Source organism: Oryctolagus cuniculus, chromosome X (genome assembly GCF_964237555.1).
Source record: "Oryctolagus cuniculus chromosome X, mOryCun1.1, whole genome shotgun sequence".
Taxonomy (NCBI): domain Eukaryota; kingdom Metazoa; phylum Chordata; class Mammalia; order Lagomorpha; family Leporidae; genus Oryctolagus; species Oryctolagus cuniculus.
The window spans coordinates 86,673,245-86,689,393 of record NC_091453.1 but is presented as its reverse complement, the minus strand read 5'-3'; the positions used below and the strand labels follow the sequence as shown (position 1 = coordinate 86,689,393).

At 36.8% G+C, this 16,149-nt stretch overlaps 1 protein-coding gene across 2 annotated transcripts in view; it reads left to right on the top strand.

The window, feature by feature from the left end:
• Positions 1-15,089, top strand: part of RADX (RPA1 related single stranded DNA binding protein, X-linked) — an 84,589-nt gene extending 69,500 nt beyond the window's left edge. The window contains exon 14 of one of the 2 annotated variants that reach the window (XM_051827222.2): positions 14,962-15,089. In XM_051827222.2, coding sequence (XP_051683182.1) covers positions 14,962-14,999 — 38 coding nt within the window. In that variant the 3' untranslated portion in view covers positions 15,000-15,089. Of the gene's footprint in view, positions 1-7,537; positions 9,005-14,961 lie in introns of those variants that run through there. The other variant, XM_002720172.4, reaches the window with a different exon arrangement.
• The last annotated feature ends 1,060 nt before the right edge of the window (positions 15,090-16,149 follow it).

Genomic DNA, 16,149 nt, shown 5'->3' with positions numbered 1-16,149 from the left:
TATATTGCCATTTCTATTACCTAAACATGTGGTAAAGTTTCTAGTAATTTTCATTGAGCCAATCAGGATGTTACATTTAAAAGAGCTTTTAAGAAAAAAAAAGTTATTATCTTGGGATTGTGTGGTGAGTTGTTCTAAGCTGATGAAGCTCTTGAGTGTATTTTTTTTTAATGAATCTTATGAGCTTTGCCTGATGATGAAGTAACTTTTGGCAGCAATGGTTGCTGCAAATTAGATGTTTGAGTATCTAATTGTATAATATATGAGGTTTTTAAAAATTTTTCCTACAGTCCATTTTAGAGATGACATATTAGTTGACATAGAAAGTATTACTTGCTACATTGTCGCTCCTTAGACTTGAAGTAATTGCGAATTTTTAAAGTAGTGCCCTTATGTGTGTTTTAAGTATTTCTGTACTCATATTCTTGATTCATATAATATTCACTTTTGTCGCATCTTCTGCCATGTGTATGTTCTATAAATACAAGTTCAAACTTCTCAGCTATCTGCTTGTTGCTTGTACCAATCAGTATTCTTCTCATAGTCACTAACATGGTCACATGAAAATACTTGATACCCTACTACCAAAGCAGGTAACATTAAGGAAATGAAATAGAAGAATAACTAGAGAAGAAAAATTAAGTGTTAATCAAAAGTAAAGTGATTCATTTTCAGAGGCATATCATGTTTTTCATGACAGGGCAATAACAACAATAATAATAGTATCCATTTAATTCTGTGCCTGAGCATTTGATGAAAGTTACAGATCATCCCAAGAGGAACCTTGAGAGATGAAAATTATCTCATATTTATAGATAACTAAACTGGAAATGGGAGAAATTCACTAGCATTGAGTAACAGAGCTGGAATTTGAACTCAGATGTGTCTGATTCCAAATTTTTCCATTCCTTTCCTGAGTCCAAACTGAAAGATAAACTTAGTAGTAGAGTAATATAATGCAGTGGCTCATGATATAACACTGGTGTACTCTTTCAAACATTTTTTATAATTTAAACACTCACATGGTACAGAAAAGTACTGGATAAAGGTCTCCTTATCTGAGCAGATCCATCCTCTTCCACCAACCCGCTCACCCACTCTCTCGAGATAACCAGTATTATTTGCATTCTTTAAGAAGAAATTATTTTTGCATTTAGCAGTATATATTCTGCCTCTCTTTTTCTCTCTTTATGAAACACACACAAATGGATCCCAGAAATAGGCATAAATATAAATATGCAGTTCCATAATCAGTTTTTCCCTTTGACAGTGTGTCTTGGATATCTTTCAATTTATATATAGAGAGCTCCAGCAGTTTCTCTAACTACAAAGTATTCCACTGTGTGATTGTACCAAAAGTTACTTAATCAGTCCCCTACTGATGGACATTTAACATTGTTTCCAAATGTTTTGACTGTTAACAGTATTGCAATGAGTACCATATATGTATATATGCCACTTTACTCACACTGTTGTAAGCACAAGGTATTGTTGATCTTATCAATTTGGCCATTTATATAAGTTTTCTTTATATGGACTTTCTATCCTAGCTTTATTTTCTTCCTTTTTCTTATCAATTTGTAAGTTATTTTTGCATATCAAAGAACTTAACCCTTTATTGTGTGTTACAAGTATTTTTATCCTGTTTGACATTTATTCAATGAAAGGTTTAGTATTTTAAACAGTTTTATTAACTCATATATATCAGTCTTAGTTTGTGGTTGCTGGTTTTATGCCATACTGGGAAAGACATCATCCAGTTCAAGACTTTTTTTTATTTGCTAGTTTTTTCTGATACTTTTATTTATTCATGATTTATATATTTTTATTGTGATAAAGTATACATAGCATAAAATTTACTTTTCAAACCATTTTAAATTTTCTATTCAGCAGTTTTACAGACATTCACCATATTGCAACCATCACCACTATTTCTGGACCATTTTCATCATCCCAAACAGAAACTGTATCTCTTAAATGGTAATCCCCTATAACTGCTATGCTACTTCCTGTCTCTATGAATTTGCCTATTTTTATATTTTATGCAATAGAATTATACAATATCTGCCATTTTGTGTCTGCCTTACTTCACTTAGCATACCATTTTCAAGGTTCACTCTTGTTATAATACATATATCAGAATTTCATTCCTTTTATGGCTGAATAATATTCCATTATATGTATATAACACATTTTGTTTATCTACTCATCTGTTAATGGGCATTTAGTTTGTTACTATATTTTGGGCTATTGTGAATAATTTTTCTATGAACATTGGAGTATAGGTGTCTGTCGGAGTCTGCTTTCAGTTCTTTTGTATATACCTAGGAGTGGAATTGCTGCATCATATGTCATTCTTCATTTAACTTTTTAAAAAATGCATTTATTCATTTTATTTAATTGAGAGAGACATACACACATGCATGCACACAGAAAGAGAGAGAGGGAGAGACAGACAGAGAGATAGAGAGAGCTCCAGTCCACTGGTTCACTGCCCAAATGACTACAACATCCAAGGCTGGGCCAAGCCAAAACCAGGAGCCAGGAACTCATAGCATGAGTGGCAGGGACCTAAGTACTTGAGCCACTACCTGCTGCCTCCCAGAGTGTACAATAGCAAGAAGCTGGATTTGGGAGCAGGGCTGGAACTCAAATCCATACATCCTGATATGCGATGTGGGCATCCCAAGAAGCATCTTAACCACTAGGCTAAATGTCCATCCATGTGTTTAACTTTTTTCAGGAACTACCAAACTGTTTTCCATGGTAGCTGTACTATTTTACTTTCATACCAGCAATTCATGAGGATTCTGGTTTCTCCACATCCTCACCATTAAATTTTCTAGTGTTTTTTTTTTTTTTAAGATTTATTTATTTATTTGAAAGGCAGCATTACAGAGAGGCAGAAGCAGAGAAAGAAAGAGAGGTCTTTCATCCACTGGTTCACTCCCCAAATGGCCACAATGGCTGCAGCTGGGCCAGTCCGAAGCCAGGAGCCAGGAGCTTCTTCCGGGTCTCCCACATGGGTGCAGGGGCCCAAGAACTTGGGCCATCCTCTACTGCTTTCCCAGGCCATAGCAGAGAGCTGGATCAGAAATGGAGCAATCTACGCCCATCTAGAATGCTGGCACTACAGGCAGCATCTTTACCTCCTATGCCACAGAACAGGCCCCTGTTTTTTTTTGTTTGTTTTTTAAAGAGCCATCCTAACAAGTGTGAAGTGGTGGTTCATTGTGATTTTGATTTACATATCCATAATTACAAATGATGCTGAGCATCTTTTCTTGTGCTTATTGGACATTTGCATATCTTTGGAAAATTATCTGGTCTTTTGCCTATTTTTTTAAGTGACTTGGGACGTGCTGATATGGCTTCAATTGAATTCATTTGTAATTTATTTTTGTGTAGTGAGTGAGATAGGGATCCAGTTTTATATTTTCTCCAGGTAGCCACTTACTTCAAATCATTTATTGTTGCGGTTGATTTCTTCTGGGAGCAGGAGCATGGTGGGGGCAAGAGGCGCAAAGTCACCACACAGACCCCAGGCAAGCAGCTTGCAGACTCGTTTATTTCAGTTGCTACAGCAGCTTATATAGCCAAGGCAGCCAATCCAGTCAAGGGGCGGTCTATGCCCTAACCAATCACACCCTGTTGCCAGGCAGTTTCTAAAGCCATCCAATCACAGCCTGTTGCCAGGTAGTTTCTGTTGCCAGCAGCCATCTTGGCATGGCCTTCTCATTCCACCACAATTTATTGAATAATACATACTGATACAATGCCCTACTTCATCATTTTAATTCAGAAGTACAAGGACATACATGCCTTCTACCTCCTTGAAAGTATTTGGTTAAATAATTAAGAAAACGGTTTTATTATTTTCTAGGTAATCAGGACTTCACATATTATTTTCAGAGCAGGGAATACCACACTGTATTACAATCTAGGTTAGACTAGGCTGGAGACACAAAGGAACTCTAAAGTCACAGAGACTTAATAAAAATTTCTTGCTCAAGTCTACAGCAGTAAGTCATCAACTCTCTTCCCAGCAATGATTCTAGAATCCACCTCCTTCCGTCTTGTTGCTGCCCTGGCAGAAACAAATGGCTGCTAGAGTTGTCAAGGCAGAGGAAGAAAGAGATGAAGGACACAGTGGCTTTAGTTACACTAGACCATAAGTAACAGGTCACTTCCCCTTGCATTCTCAATTGTCAGAAGTCAGCTACTAGATCCTAACCTGGCCATAAGGGAGACCAGGGCACTTTGTCTTTCCCTGTAACCATGAAGGGGAAATGGAGTGAGAACAGATAGCAATATCTTTGTCTTATCCATTTGTGATGTTTCTTTTTTTAATTTCTTTTTATTTTTGAAATAATGTATTTTTAATTTACATTATAGTCAAAGGCTTAATGCTCCACTAAATAAAAGATTCAACAAAATAAAAAGACCTTACTTTAACAGGAATATAGGCAAGGGCTTTAAATAATAATCAAATTAAAAATGTCCATTTTGCTCATCTACAGTAAGTTTTAAAATAGTCACAGTTCATTAAAACTATAGTACTGTATCATTCTTAACAATTTGACTGACAAAGATTTAAAAAAAGTTTGACAAAACCATATTTCAGCAAAGCTGATATAGGCATGTCTTAAAATGTACAATATTTATTATACTAACAATTTAAAATGAAATGTACAGAAGCTGTTTATAGGTAAAATCTGTAGTCTTTTTAAAAATATTTATTTAAGAGTCAGAGAAAGACAGAGCTTCCATCATCTGTTTCACTCCCTACATGTCTGCAGTGACCAGAGCTGGGCTAAGCCAAAGCCTAGAGCTAGGAATACAACCTGGGTCTCCCACAAAGGTTTCAGGGACCCAATTACTTGAGCAGTAACATGATGCATGTTAGAGTCTGCATTAAAAGGATGCTAGAATTGGGATCCAATCTGAGACTAACCCAGGCACTCCGATGTGGGACATGGGCATCCTAACTGGTATCTTAACTATCGGGCCAAATGCCTACCCCATTTTCTTGTCTTTAAAGAATTTATTGTGTAGGGCCAACATTGTGGCAAAGCAGGTAAAGCTGCTGCCTGTGATGCATGCATCCTATATGGGCATGAGTTTGTGTCCCAGCTACTCCAATTCCAGTCCAGTTCCCTGCTAATGGCCTGGAAAAAGCAGCAGAAGAGTCCGCATCTCCCTCTGTGTAACTCTGATTTTCAAATAAATAAATAATCCTTTTAAAAAAAGAATTTCTGTAATGAAAATAATGTAATTTCATTACATTAAAATAATTAATTTAATTAGTAAGTAATTAAAATAATGTAATAATGTAATTTATAATAGGTTTGATTTAAGTAAAAAATTATTACTGCCAATATTTGAGTTCTTGCTCTAAGCCATCTGCCATTCTAAGTGCCTTACATGCATTTAATTCACAAAACACCCTATGATGTAGGAAATAGATAAGCATACTAAAACATAAAGAAGTACCCAATTATTACACAACTGGAATAATCATCTAAAGAGAAGAGTTATTTATATTTTATGTTAAGGGTCGTATATAAGTCCTTATCTGTAAAGGTCAATATATGGTAGCAATTATTAAGGTTTGAGTTGCTGCTTGTAGCATCAGATCTGAAGATCCTGAAATCTTCCCAATACATCTGGATTAAAATCCATCCCATTCAAAAAAGAAAAAAAATAGTACCAGCAAGTTTTTGTAATATCCATTGTCCTTTATTGAACTTGCAGAATTTTAAATTATTCATTGGGTTTTTGATTTATCTAGCAAAGGTGTAATTACAGTGAATCTCATGAAGTCTAAGCTTGCATAGGTCCCTTCCAAGGCCCATTTGGTATCTTATATGTTTTGTATTTTATTCCTAAAAAAGGCCCTGTTCAGGCCCCACAAAATCCAAACACATGCTTGGACTATAGAACAATTTTGTAGAAAAGTAATTCTAGCATAAAAGATTAAAATCATATGCCATGAAGTCATACTATCTGGATTAAAATCAAATGTGACTTTACTTAACAAATCTGAGTGTTAGTTTCTTCATATTTAAAATAAAGTTTGTATTGTATGTAGCCATTGAAGTCTGTGTATGATCTGTTAGCTGAGTAGTAGCTAGCTAATCTTCTGAAAGAGTTTCCTTAAATGCTTAGATCCAAGAAAAGGAAAAAAGAAAAGAAAAAAACATGCTTCTAGTTTTTCAGATTGACCCTATGTGTTGTGGTACTCCTTCAACACTTAGCCAGGCTTTTTTTCTTATAACTCTGCCTTAGCTCTCCCTTCTTACTTGTTCAAAACCTGAAGATCAAATAGAGGTAAATTATTAGGATAGCTGCTCAGGCCTTTTCTGAGCATTTGTCCAAATCTGTATATAAGCTCTTTTTGAGTTCCCAGTGTACACAGAAGCTTTGAAATGCCCTTATTTACCCACATCTATTTTCCCAATTGCTTCTTCCCTGGGTGTTTTCGTCTGGTTATTGCTTGCCCCAACTTTATATCCCACCACCTGCACTGGTCAATACTTTTACCTTTATGTGCTTTCAATGAACGCCACTCTATCTGTGGGAATGTTCCAAACTGGGTGAAACAAAAGCAATCCCTTGCTTCTGTCCTTGAGGGAGCTGACAAATGGGTCAAAACACACAACCAAATTTTGAGAATAAAGTCTGCATTGCTCCCTTTGGTAGGAGTGCAAGCTGCCATCATCATGAATGAGGAGTGGTAGGCAGGCTGTTTAAAGGATCATAGCACACTCTGACCGCTGTGCTGCAGTTTCTTTATTCACTTATCTTGTCCTTGTTGTTCTTAGTCTTTCTTTAAATTACAGAGTTCTAAAAATTTAGATTCTGAGAGTTTTTGCGAACTTATACAATGCTTTTTAGAGAGACAGATCCCTACCCTGCTATTTTCGGTAATGTCACTCACCTTGATAAAGCTGCTTAAGAGTTTGTGTAGCTAAGTTAATAAAGCCACTTCAAAGGGAGCTACAAAAGCTTATGGAATTCATATAATCTTTTAATTCCATTGGCCCATGAACTTTCTGAAGCTCCCTCATATATGTGATTAAAATATATAGGGTAAGTAATTCTTGTTTTGCTGTATGGACTACAGATTTTGAAAAGTTGATACTTGAGTTTCAAAATCAGAAAGTTGGTCTTTGCACTTCTTTGAAATCTAACAATCAAATGTTATTTGGAACTTTATAAATAATCTTGAGAATATAAATATATATATAAATATTTACTTTGCAACATTAAAAACTGCACTGAAACAATATATGTCTTTAGAGTACCAGTCCGTGTCTTAACATTATGGGTAGCATCTTTTTGAGGTGTTCATGTCTATCTGCAGAAGTTAGTATATTATAACTTTGATAAACGGTTAAGATGAATTGGAGGAAAGAGGGAGAAGATGAGGGACAATGTTAACATTGCAAGTAAAAAATCATCACCTTATGTGATTCTAAAGCCAAGTAAATATTTAACTATTTTACAATACTTACCATCTGCTTTTTACTTTTAGGTGATATTATAAAAGCAGTAACTGAACTGGATAGAGTACATATCGTCGGTATCTTGGATATCTGTAATTTGGGTAACAATAAAGTAGAAATCTATTTGCAGAAAATTTATATTCCAGAGAATATGCCTTAAGAATTGACAAATGAAATTATTACAGATATAAAGAAAATACTGCTTTAAAGATATTCTATCATTTTGTTGGTGATTTCAGTGACTGTTTTTAGCAAGAATAGAACATGAGATCTAAATTTAAGTGGTTTTATGTTTGTTTTGTGTTTGGATTTATCACACAACGTTTTAGAGTCGTTATTGAAAAAGGTCGTCAGAACAAGTTACATACATCAAGAAAATTTACCTTACTTCTGTATTACCATTACCTTGAACTTGTAATAATTTGTTTAATGTTCTGTTTGTGAAGAACACTTTTGTTCTAAAGCCTCATTATGTAAGTCATCCTGACTTACAAGAGTAAATTTCCATGGAGATTTAATATCATTCCAGTTTTATTCACTCCTAATGGGAAATTTTGAATTGTCAATTTGAAGACTAAATTTTCCTTAAGTGGCCAATCTGCATTTCTCACAACCAAAGTAGCTCCTGTAATTTTCAAAAGCTTACATGGGTTGTTTTGTGTTAATTTGGTCAGCTATAAAATAAATGTGGAGAATCACATTGCCTTAAGGTTATTTCACTGCATATTGCGACTTCATATACTTTGGGTTTCTAAATATTTTGATCATTATGTAAAATCAGAGGCTGCTGTATGTCTCTATTCTTGCTGTATTCATTTCTGGTTTCAGTATATGTAATGTAAGTTTTAAATAAGTGAAATTTTATCACATATTAACATTTTAAGTGCTCATATTGCAGATAGGAAACAGTAACTAAGGGGATAGATTTTGTACTGGTAATCTATTGTACTTCATTTGAAATGTAAATGGCCACTCCACATTTGCAAGACCCTGTGGTTGACATCTATGCGGTTTCTTAGATGAGCCAAATTGGCCATTAAATGAGATTAAAGACTATTTTGTGTCAAGATAAATCTGATTATAGCTAAGCTATTAACTTGTGGGATTTCCCTGTAGTTCTGTTGTTCTGTGACTTCATATGCTATACATTTAAAATGTGCTCAACAGCCTGCAAACCTAAAGGCATACTTCAATTTCTTCTTAAATGTGTTTGTTTTATTCTTTGTAACTGCGCTTAAACATTAATTGAAATAGTGGATTGTTCTCATTACAATTTTGAGTGTTATTAAAGAAGTTAAAATGCAATAATGTTTTGGTCTCCAGTCTTATTTTTAATATATTTGATGTATTGTGTGTTTCCTCCATATTTGGGGGCTATATACGTACTTGCTAAATGAGCCAAGATGATTCTTCCATATGGGTTTGAAGACTGTTGTTTATGAAACGGAATCTGGGTTTGGTGTTAAGCTATTATAACTTTTAAAAGGCAATTTAATTTTAGTGCTGCATAAATGTTAGAAGAGGAAAAGTCTTAAATAGCTGTTGACTAAAAACCTTCTGACAAAGATTTCAGAACTACATGAATCTAATTTCTGTTCTCACATTACATGAGAATAAGAACTACTTTAAAATTTCAGGAGTTTTATTAACAGCTTCCCTGACAGTTTATTTTATGTTCTGGTAATGTTTCTGTCCAATTTGGAGTTAAACACCTGTGCCCATATTTCTGGTTGTTGAAAAACTAGGTAGCTACTATGGTAGTATTGTAAGAAAAATAGCAAATTGTCAGAAGAATCTATCTTCAAGTTGTAATACATATTCATTAATTACAAAGCAACACAAATATGCTACTGTGATGCCACCTTCAGATTAACAAAACAGTTAATAAAATGTGAACTATGTCGTCTCCTAGAGAACCACAATCTCTCACTGAAGCGTCTGATTCTGACTGGTACATGGGATGGGCCCATTGAAGTCTTTTGGAGACTGTTAAAGAATGAATGGAAGCACATGCTCCAACTTCCAAACACTCTTAATTCCTTGTTGGAACTACCTTGCATTCATTCCATTCCTATTAAGAAGAGTATTTTTCAGAAATTTGAAATACTTATTTGGAGACACTAACAATATTGTTTTATATGAACTGCAAACTCTAATTCTCATTTTTCTAAATTCATGAGTATGACATAATAGAGCCACTTGCTGTTTCACTGGTGACATTTCAGGTGCTATTAATTTTTCTTTTATTAAGATTTGATACCCACGAATTTCTTAGTAAATTGATGGAAGGTGAATTGTACATTAACCAGTCCTTCTTGTTTCAGTAATCAACTACTTTTAGTAAATCAAGTTTAGAATAAAAAAGTGTTTTAAAACTAGGTAAGGTACGATTTGGGAATTATGTGTCGTTTTCAGATATTTGAGATTTGGGATTTTTTTAAACATTTATTTATTTTTTTGAAGGGCAGAGTTTCAGAGAGAGAGACAGAGAGACACAGAAAGATATTTTCCATCCACTAGTCTACTCCCCAAATGGCTACAATAGTCAGGGCTGGGCCAGGCTGGAGCCAAAAGCCTCCTCCTGGTCTCCCATGTGGGTGCAGGGGCCCAAGCACTTGGGTCATCTTTTTTTTTTAAGATTTATTTATTTATTTGTTTGAAAGGCAGAGCTACAGAGAGAGAGAGACAGAGAGAGAGAGACAGAGAGAGAGAGAAGTAGGTCTTCCATCCTCTGGTTCACTCTCCAATTGGCCGCAACAGCCAGAGCTGCGCCGATCAGAAGCCAGGAGCCGAGCTTCTTCCAAGTCTCCCACCTGGGTGCAGGGGCCCAAGAATTTGGGCCATCTTCTGCTTTCCCAGGCCACTAGCAGGGAGCTGGATCAGAAGTGGAGCAGCCGGGACTTGAACTGGTGCCCATATGGGATGCCAACACTGCAGGCGGCAGCTTTACCCACTGTGCCACAGTGCCAGCCCTTGGGTCATCTTTTGCTGCTTTTCTCAGGCACATTAGTAGGGAACTGGATCAGAAGTGGAGCAATCAGGACATGAACCCATACTCATGTGGGATGCCAGCATCACTGACAGCAACTTAAACTGCTAAGCCACAGCACAGGCCCAGGAGTTTGTTTGAGTTGATGGAAGTCTCCAAAATGGAAACACTAGATACTAAAAACACTTTTTTTCCTTTTTTTTGTGAAAGAAACAATCCATATAATAACCAGGAAAGGAAAGAACAATAACAAAAGTGACAAAAACCAGCATCAATGTCAGGACTTCATTTGACAGTGTATCAACATTACAGGTAGTTGTCAGCAGCTTTATTACCTGAGACTTGTTAAAAGTGAAAATTCTCAGGCCCACCCAAGATCTATTGAATCAGAAACTCTCTCAGATACAGCCCAGTCATCTAGTTTTAACAAGACCTGGAGGAAATTACAAGGTATAGTCAAGTTGACAACAATATCAAAAATACATCATGTTTTTATTGTGATATAAATACATTTAGAGGACAAGCAAGGACAAGTGCAGCAGCAGAAATCTTTTTTTTTTTCATTCTTCAATACATATATTCTTCTTTTATTGTTTTGTAATTGTTTCAACCAATTTTTATTTACAGAATATAAATCTCTTAAAGGTACATTCCTTCATTTAGTCAGTGGTAAAAAGCCTTATTAAACAGAAACAAAACCTAAACATCATCATTTATATTTTAACAAAGATACAGATCATTAAAAGTGTGTGAACATAGAATATAAGATGTAGGTTTCACTTAAGCAGTTACTTGAATGAGACTGTTTTTAAGTTTCTTCACTGACAACCCCATTTTAACCATTGAACAAATTGTACTTAAATTTTTTTTTAACTTTTATTTAATGAATATAAATTTCCAAAGTACAGCTTATGGATTACAATGGCTTCCCCCCCATACCATCCCTCCCACCCACAACCCTCCCCTTTCCCACTCCCTCTCCCCTTCCGTTCACATCAAGATTCATTTTCGATTATCTTAATATACAGAAGATCAGCTTAGTATACATTAAGTAAGGATTTCAACAGTTTGCTCCCACACAGAAACATAAAGTGAAAAATAATAGATGATTTTTTTAAATGATGATGAAATCAGATCAGACCTATTGTCATGTTTAATCCCAGTGAGAGTCAAGTTGGGAATTGATAATTTCTTTTTTTTTTTTTTTACAGTTTAGTATGCATTAAGTAAAGATTTCAACAGTTTGCACCCCCATAGAAACACAAAGTGAAATATACTGTTTGAGTACTCGTTATAGCATTAAATCTCAATGTACAGCACATTAAGGACAGAGATCCTACATGAGGAGTAAGTGCACAGTGACTCCTGTTGTTGACTTTACCAATTGACACTCCTGTCTATGGCATCAGTAATCTCCCTATGCTCTAGTCATGAGTTTCCAAGGCTATGGAAGCCCTCTGAGTTCTCCGACTCTTATCTTGTTTAGACAAGTTCATAGTCAAAGTGGAGGTTCTCTCCTCCCTTCAGAGAAAGGTACCTCCTTCTTTGAAGACCTGTTCTTTCCACTGGGATCTCACTCACAGAGATCTTTTTGCCAGAGTGTCTTGGCTTTCCATGCCTGAAATAGTCTCATGGGCTTTTCAGCCAGATCGGAATGCCTTTAGGACTGATTCTGAGGCCAGAGCAGCAGCAGAAATCTTGATATCTTTTATCCTGATTAGATGTCAATAGATTAAAAGCTAAAATTCTATATCATTGGATTCATTATTTTAAGGTGTATTTTTCTTTTTTTCCTTTGATATATTTTTCGTTTAAGTTATACAAGTTTCGTGTATTTCCTTGATACCATTATAGGAACATAGTAGCACTTCCCCCCACCTTCCCTCCCACCCACATCCTGATCCTTCCTCCCCTCCCTCTCATATTCCCACTCTTAATTTTTACAATGATCTTTTTTTAGTACACTTAATGCTCATATAGTTAATGCTATCCTAAGTAAAAGAGTTGAACAAATAGTATGTAGAGAAAACAAAACAAAGCAAAACAAAATACAGTTCCTCAACAAAAGTGACAAGGGCTATAAACCAACATTGATTATCAAAATGTCTCTTTCACTTTAATGCATTTTATTTCAGGTACTCTATTCATTACCTCTGATCAGAGAAAACATGATATCTATCCTAAAAACATTTTTTTCTTCCTCCAGTTCACATCAATTGCTATATTGTCCCTCATTATTATATTGTCATACTGATATCACTTCTAGCTCTAAATTTTTGCTTTCTTTTATGCTAATAAAATATCCATAGGGGCCGGTGCCGTGGCGCAGGAGGTTAATCCTCTGCCTGTGGCACCGGCATCCCATATGGGCGCCAGTTCTGGTCCCGGCTGCTCCTCTTCCGATCCAGCTCTCTGCTGTGGCCTGGGAAAGCAGTAGAGGATGGCCCAAATCCTTGGGCCCCTGCACCCGTGTGGGAAGACCGGGAGGAAGCTCCTGGCTCCTGGCTTCAGATTGGCGCAGCTCTGGCTATTGCGGTCATTTGGGGAGCGAACCAACGAAGGAAGACCTTTCTCTCTGTCTCTCCCTTTCACTGTCTGTAACTATACCTCTCAAATAAATAAATAAAATCTTTAAAAAAATCCATAAATTTGGAAATGAACCAGTTAAAAGTTAGCTACAGTTTTGTTTCTCAACTCCCTGTTAGGGAAAGCCACTTAAAATGCTTGGCTCCAGTTTCATTATTTGTAAAATTTGCAAAATAATTATCTCATCCATGTATATGTTCATTTGGTCTATTAGTATAAGTGTTGATAATGTCTTTGCATTCTTTTCATATATTTCATGAAAATGTGATCTATGAAAAACATTTTAAAGTTATTAAACCATTCACAATCATACTGATTATAGTTATTGACTCACTGTAACGAAAAATTGAAGTATTTTAATCCAAGTTATTTTACTGTTAATAATCTTCCTAGTTTCTTCTTACCTGTTTAATAAAAAAGTAAGGTACATGAGCAAAATTAACACTTTAAGATTTGATTATTATTTATAGCCCTTGCCTATACTCTTTTTTAAAAGATTTTATTTTATTTGAAAGAGTTACAGAGAGAGTTAGAGATAGAGAGAGAGGTCTTCCATCTGCTGGTTCATTCCTCAGATGGCCACAATGGCTGGAGCTGAGCCGATCCGAAGCCAGGAGCTTCTTCTGGGTCACCCATGTAGATGCAGGGGCTCAAGGACTTGGGCCATCTTCTACTGCTATCCCAGGCCACAGCAGAGAGCTGGATTGGAAGAGGAGCTACCAGGACTAGAACTAGCGCCCATATGGGATGCCAGCGCTTCAGGCCAGGGCTTTAACTTGCTGTGCCACAGTGCCAGCCCCTGCCTATACTCTTAAGGAACAAAGTTTTTCTACTTACTACATGTTGAATTCTTTATTTAGTGGAAGACTAAGCTTGTGATTATAAAGAAAATTTTAAATATTTTAAGTCATTGCAAAAATTAAGAGAAAAATAAGAAAAGAAAGGAGGGTGGGAGTGAGGGAGAAAGAGTGGGAAGAATCACTATGCTCCTAAAAGCATAAATGAGGCCGGTGCCACGGCTCAATAGGCTAATCCTCCACCTGCGGTGCCGGCACACCGGGTTCTCGTCCCGGTCGGGGCACTGGATTCTGTCCCGGTTGCCCCTCTTCCAGGCCAGCTCTCTGCTGTGGCCCAGGAGTGCAGTGGAGGATGGCCCAAGTGCTCGGGCCCTGCACCCGCATGGGAGACCAGGAGAAGCACCTGGCTCCTGGCTTCAGATCAGCGCGGTGCGCGGGCTGCAGCGCGCCGGCCATGAGGGGTGAACCAACGGAAAAAGAAGACCTTTCTCTCTGTCTCTCTCACTGTCCACTCTGCCTGTCAAAAAAAAGAATATATGAAACAAATTTTTAAAAATGTTAAAATATTTTACACATACACATCCTTGAAAGAGAAATCTGAAATTTTATGAATTATATATACATTTTCAGTGAAAATCAAGCATCACTTTTTTATTATTTATTTTAAAGGCAGAAAGAGACAGACAAAAGGACAGAGGTCAGTTCATTTGCCCACTCGCCAAATGCCTACAACAGCAGGGACTGGACAAGCTGAAACCAGGAGCCAAGAACACACTCTTGAGTCTCCCATGTGGGGGTCAGAGACCCAACTGCTAGAACCATCACCTGCTGCCTCCCAGAGTGTGCATTAGCAGGAAGCTGAAATAGAGAGCAGAGCCAGGACACCCACCTAGGCACTCCCTTATGGAATGTTGGCATCCTAGATGCCATCTTATCTGCTGCACCAAAAGTCTGCTCCTCAAAGACACTTTTTTTAAAAACACCAGTACATTTGTACATTATACAAGGCCATTGTATATGATCCTTCATAGCTTAAGATCTAGAAACTGCTGCTAACAAGGTTTTGTTATTTACTTTGTAGATGAAGAACTGATGATGATTTTGATGATGAAGAACTGAAAAAGACAAATAATGTAAAATAGTCAAGACATTAAATTGTAAGGTCAAACTTATACTCCAAAGCCTGTTTCTCCGATTTGAGTGAAAAGTGTTTGAAGAATAAAATTTCAGTTATGTATTAGGTCACTGTGCGATAAACTCTAAACCTCAGAGCTCATAAAATAATGTGGCGCATTATTGTTGTGGTGCATATCCAAATATTTATAGTGCATATCCACTCTGCACCAGGAACTGGGTTATCACTAGAAACACAATACGTACAAGCAAAAACACACATGACCTCTACGCTTGGGTAGCTTATATCATTGTGGCAGAAAAGCCCATTCAAAATACTCCACAAATACATGAGGTAAACGTCACAAAGGAAAGGTTATGGTTTCTCTCTCTCTCTCTCTCTCTCCTCTCTTTCTTTCTTCCTCCCTTCCTCTGTCACTCTGCCTCTCAAATATATCAGTCTTTAAAGACTGAAAGAATAAGGACTGATGTGGCTGGACTGCACAAAGTGGGATACAAAAAGAGAAAGGCAAATATATGGGCCCTTGCATACATAATATACAGAGCCTTATAGGCCATGGTAAGGACTTTAGTTGGTATTTTTTTAAAAATTTATTTATTTATTTGGAAAATCAGAATTATACAGAGAGAGGAGAGGGAGGGAGAGAGAGAGAGAGAGAGAGGTCTTCCATCTGCTGGTTCACTCCCCAAATGGCCGCAACGGCCAGTTCCGAGCTAGTCCAAAGCCGGGAGCCAGGAGCTTCACCCAAGTCTTTCAAGCACCTGGGCCATCCTCCACTGCTTTTCCCAGGCCCTTAACAGGGAGCTGGACCGGAAGTGGAGCAGCCGGGGCACGAACTGGTGCCAGTATGGGATGCTGTTGTTGCAGACGGTGACTTTACCCGCTACCACAATGCTGGCTTTCAAATTGGTCATTTCTAAGCAACTTCAGTTTTCATAGAGGTCTAATATGTCAGATCTAGAAAAGATCTGATAGAGAAATCCAATACAAATTCCTTTATTGTGAAATCAAGAAAATGATCCCAAGAGGATATTTTCGAGGCTGATGTTCCTGAGGACATCATCCTAGTTATCAAGTTGGCACTTGTGGAAACTTACAATTTGTAAGATACTTCATAAATATTCAGAGTGTTAC